Source organism: Meriones unguiculatus, chromosome 5 (assembly GCF_030254825.1).
Source record: "Meriones unguiculatus strain TT.TT164.6M chromosome 5, Bangor_MerUng_6.1, whole genome shotgun sequence".
In the NCBI taxonomy this organism is placed as follows: domain Eukaryota; kingdom Metazoa; phylum Chordata; class Mammalia; order Rodentia; family Muridae; genus Meriones; species Meriones unguiculatus.
The window spans coordinates 46,318,283-46,323,465 of record NC_083353.1 but is presented as its reverse complement, the minus strand read 5'-3'; the positions used below and the strand labels follow the sequence as shown (position 1 = coordinate 46,323,465).

Below are 5,183 nucleotides of genomic sequence, written 5' to 3'. Positions count from 1 at the left end.
TTTCAGGCAGTGACAGAGCTGAACAGTCTTTATGAGCTGCCTGAACTCTCCCAGAGCACAAACATAAGCCGCCAACACATCCACAGAGACCATCATGTGCTGGAATTCTCCCATGTTTGGTGTGTAAACAGTGTGTTCTTGCTCACCCAGTGTCTCTCTGACACAAGCACTCTGCTCTTCACATGTTCAAGAGGAGGTGGCTGGGACCCGGCCTCAGAGTATTGAAGGACATACTTGGAGGAAACAGTAGATCATGAATAAAATCAGAAACATCTGGATTCATAGATTACAACCCCCAACATGTGCTATAGAAATTTTCTAAGAAATTAGGATTTTCAATAGAGTACAGATAGCCCTGAATAGAATAAGTGCATACTCAATCCATGGGACCGTTTATATTGGCAAGTTCTGCTTCTTCTTTTTTTTTTTTCTTTTACACAATCCTTCTCATTCAGACTCTACCCAAAATAGTAAAACTGTCTATAATGTGCCTGGCCATCAAGATGTTGTGGGTAAAAACCAAGTAAGATGCTGCTCCTGCTTTAGGAAAACCCAAACTTACAAAACATGAAAGCACATAATTGCTGCAGCTCTTAATGTTGAGGGAGATCACACACTGGTGCAGCCACCATGGGACACAGGGTCCAGCCATGGCTCAGCTTAGGACAAGTGAGAGCAGGAGGATGGTCTGTGGGGTGTGAGGTAGAATGGAGGTCTTCAGTGGAATAAGCATTCAGGAGCATCTGCATGTTTTCCTGAGGCCAGAAGACTGGTATGGAGTGGTGTGTGAGGTCTTGCTCATGGTGAGTCATTGTTTTACTTTTCTCCTCATCCACTCTTTGTTTCCACACAAGATGACTTCACACTCTTCTGACATAAGGAACACCTTCTTCTCTGAAATTGGCATTGGGATCTCAGCCAACAGCTTCCTTCTTCTCTTCTACATCTTCAAGTTCATTCGTGGGCACAGGCCCAGGCCCACTGAGGTGCACATTGTTCTGCTGTCCCTAATCCACCTACTGATGCTAATGTTCATAGCATTCATAGCCATGGACATTTTTATTTCTTTGAGGGGATGGGATGACACCATATGTAAACTCATTGTCTACTTGTACAGAATTTTTAGGGGCCTCTCCCTTTTTACCACCAGCCTGCTGAGTGTCCTCCAGGCCATCATCCTCAGTCCCAGAAGCTCCTGTCTAGCCAAGTTCAAGCACAAATCTGCCCATTACATCTCATGTGCCCTTCTTTTTCTGAGTGTCCTCTATATGCTCATTAGCAGTCATCTCTTAGTATCAATTTTTGCCACTCCCAATTTGACTTCAAATAGCTTCATGTATTTTACTAGGTCCTGTTCTGTCCTACCCATGAGTTACCTCATGAAAAGCACATTTTGTACACTGATGGCCATCAGGGAAGTCTTTCTTATTAGTGTTATGGTCATCTCTACTTGGTACATGGTGGCTCTCTTGTGCAGGCACAGGAAGCAGGCCCAGCATCTTCACAGCACCAGGCTTTCTCCAAAAGCATGCCCAGAGCAAAGAGCTAACAGGGCCTTCCTTCTGCTCATGAGCTTCTTCGTGTTGATGTCCATCTTGGATAGCTTTATCTCCTGCTCAAGAACTATGTTCCTGAATGATCCAACATCTTACTATATCCGACTCTTTGTGGTCCACAGCTATGCCACAATCAGCCCTTTTGTGTTTATGAGCACTGAAAAACATGTCGTTAACTTTTTCAGGTCTATGTGTGGGAGGACATAAATGTTTGAATATTCATTGATCATTGATGGGCACATTTCTTTATAAGAGGACCCAATACACTGGCATCAGAACTGTCAGTCATGGCATGGTGTTCACGTGCTTTGGCGTACATGAAAATCTGAAGCAGTGTTTTTGTTTTTGTTTTTCTGTTAAAATTATTTACTTTAACCTGTGTGGTAACAAACATTTAACAGAAAATTAAACCTCATCCCTTTTGTGATATGACCAGGGCATTTTTGTTTCATTTTATTTTATTTTATTTTATTTCATCTTTTTTCTCAATGCGTCATTATGGGAATCCTATGAGGTGGCTCTCATGCATCATGGCCGTGGACAGCTCACACTGTTTTGAAGGATGTAACCATGTCTAACACATTTCAATATTTTAATTTCCTGTGGTATAGCTATTTTGACAAATTAAATGAGGAGGCATTTCTTGCCATAAATAGTTCTATACTCCAGAAAGAAAGGAATTGTACACAGAACTTTCAGAACAGAATTCTGTGCAAGAAGCACATGTGATGTATACAGCAATGCGAACAACAACTGGATTTAAAATTCTCAGAGTTATCAGAACTTTTGACCCAAACACAGCCTCTGTACAGCACAGGACCTCGTTCAGTCTTACGGTGCAAGGCAGTTAATTCCAGCACTGGTCACTGAGGTATGGTGCCCTGGAAAACAGGAAAGACCAGCACCACTGGCCAGCTCCCTGAAGGTTCAACACTCTACACTACATTTCTTCTAAAACCAAATTCCTCCTCCTTTCACCTCTGCTATAAATAGATTGGGATAAAGTCTGTTGCTTGGGGAAACATTTATACTCATTATACTCATTACTTATACTTATTACAATCAGTTTATCAGACTGTAATAAGGAAGTTAATAAGCCAATCAAACTAATGTCATCTAGATTACTATGCAAGGGGACATGGCAACACAGGGGGCATGAAAAGCCTTGTCTAAGTTAATTTGGGAGTCAACTTTTGGACTGATGTCCCCTGGGCCTATAGTTCCCATACAATGAACTGCTTCTTGGCTTCAGCCTGGTTGTCCCATCTCTTGGTTGTTTTCTGTGTCAGTTGAGCATAGACAAACCACCCATTGTTACCTATTGTTAAAGGGTAGGAAAACTTTTGTTTCAAGTAAATGGACCCAAGAAGCACTCTGAGGTTCCCATTCTAATATCTTAAAAACAAAAAGACTTCTAATTAAAATTAATCAAAAGAGATGGGAAAGGATTGTTCATATTCATCAAAAGGAAAATCCAACCCCCAAAAATGTTAATTCTGAACATCTATGCCTCAAAATGAAGGGCACCCCCATTTGTAAAAGGAACATTACTAAAGTTTTAACCACACATTGAACCTCATACAGTAAAAGCAGGGGACTTCAATACACTACTCTCATCAATAGACAGGTCATCCGGACAAAAACTAAGCAGAGAAATAATGGAGCTAACAGCCATTGTGAGTCAAGTCGACCAAACAGAAGTCTAGAGAATGTTTCACCCAACCAGAAAAGAATATACTCTCTTCTCAGGATCTCACAGATCTTTCTCCAAAATACTCAGTCACAAAGTGAGTCTCAACAGGTACAAGAAAATTGAAATAACCACCTGTAGCCTATCATACTCTCACAGATTAAAGCTATATTTTAACAACAAAAGAAATAACAAAAAGCCCACAAAATCATGGAAACTGAATAACTATCCTCTAAGTGACCACTGGGTCAAGGCAGAAATAAAGAGGTTAAAGACTTCCTAGAATTCAAGGAAAATGAATGCACAGCATACCTGAACTTATGAAACACAATAAAAATGGTAGTAAGAGGAATGTTCAGACTCCATACTAGCAACTTAGTAGCATCCCTGTAAGCTCTAGAACAAAAAGGAAGTAAATTCATCCAAGAGGAGTAGAGGAAAGAAAATAATGCAACTCAGGACTGAAATCAATAAAATAGAAACAAAAAAACCAATACAAAAAAAAAATCAGTGAAGCAAAGAATTTGTTATTAGAGAATATAAACAAGATAGACAACCCCTTGTCCAAACTAACTAAAATGCAGAGACAAACTATCCAAATTAACCAAAAAAAATAAATAAATAAAAAGGATGATACAACAACTGATACCAAGGAAATCCAAAGAATCATTAGGTCATACTTCAAAAACCGCTACTCTACAAATATGGAAAATCTGAAAGAAATGGACAGATATCTTAATAGATACCACTTACCAAAGATGAATCAGATAAAAAACTTAAATAGAATTCTAGCTTCTAGGGAAATAGAAGATGTCATTAAACGTCTCCCAACCAAAGGGAAAAAAAAAGCCCAGGGTCCGATGTTTTTTAGCACAGGATTTTCTGGATTTTCAAAGAAGAGCTAATAGCAATAGTCCTCAAATTATTCCATAAAATAGAAATGGGAGGAACATGTCAGATTTATTTTGTGAGGCCATAATCACCCTGACATCCGAACCAGGCCAACTCGACAACAACAAAAAAGAAAATTACAGACCAATTTCCCTTATGATCATTGATTCAAAAATACTCAGTAAAATATTTGCAAACCAAATCCAATAACACATTAAAAATGTCATCTACCATGACCATCATACCAGGGATCATCCAAGGGATGCATAAATGGTTTAAAATACAAAAATCAGTCAATGTAACCCAACACATAAACGAACTGAAAGAAGAAAAACCATATGATCATTTTATTGGATGCTGAAAAAGCCTTTGAGGAAATTCAACACCCCCTCATGATAAAAATCTTGACGAGATCAGGAATACAGTTACATACTTCAACATAAAAACAGCAATATATAGCAAGCTGATAGCCAACATCAAATTAAATAAAAACTCACAGCAGTTCCTCAAAAATCTGGAACAATACAAGGCTGTCCACTTTCTTCATATCCATTCAATATAGTACTTGAAGTTCTAGCTAGAGCAATAAGACAACTAAAAGAGATCAAGGGAATACAAATAGGAAAGGAAGCAGTCAAAATATCATTATTTGCAGATGATATGATACTATACATAAGCTACCCCAAATATTCTACAAGGGAACTTCTACAGCTGATAAACACCTTCAGTAAGGTGGCTGGATACAAAATTAACTCAAGATAAAAAAATCAGTAGCCCTTCTTTATACAAATGACAAGTGAGCTGAGAAAGAAATCAGGGAAACATCATTCTTCACAATAGCCACAAATAATATGCAATATTTTAGAGTAAATCTAACTAAGCAAGTAAGAGCTGAATGACAATAACTTAAAGTCTTTGAAAAAAATTAAAGAAGATATCAGAAGATGGAAAGATCTTCCATATTAATTGGTCAGTAGAATCAACATAGTAAAATTGGCCATCTTACCAAAGGCAATCTACAGATTCAATGCAATTCTCCACCAAAA

At 38.4% G+C, this 5,183-nt stretch overlaps 1 protein-coding gene across 1 annotated transcript; it reads left to right on the top strand.

The window, feature by feature from the left end:
- Nucleotides 1-872: 872 nt before the first annotated feature.
- Nucleotides 873-1,745, top strand: LOC132653996 (vomeronasal type-1 receptor 94-like; the record flags this gene model as incomplete). The annotated part of the gene is made up of 1 exon (XM_060383307.1): nt 873-1,745. A coding segment is annotated over one exon (873 nt), but the record flags the coding sequence as incomplete, so codon positions are not given.
- Between the last annotated feature and the right edge of the window lie 3,438 nt (nt 1,746-5,183).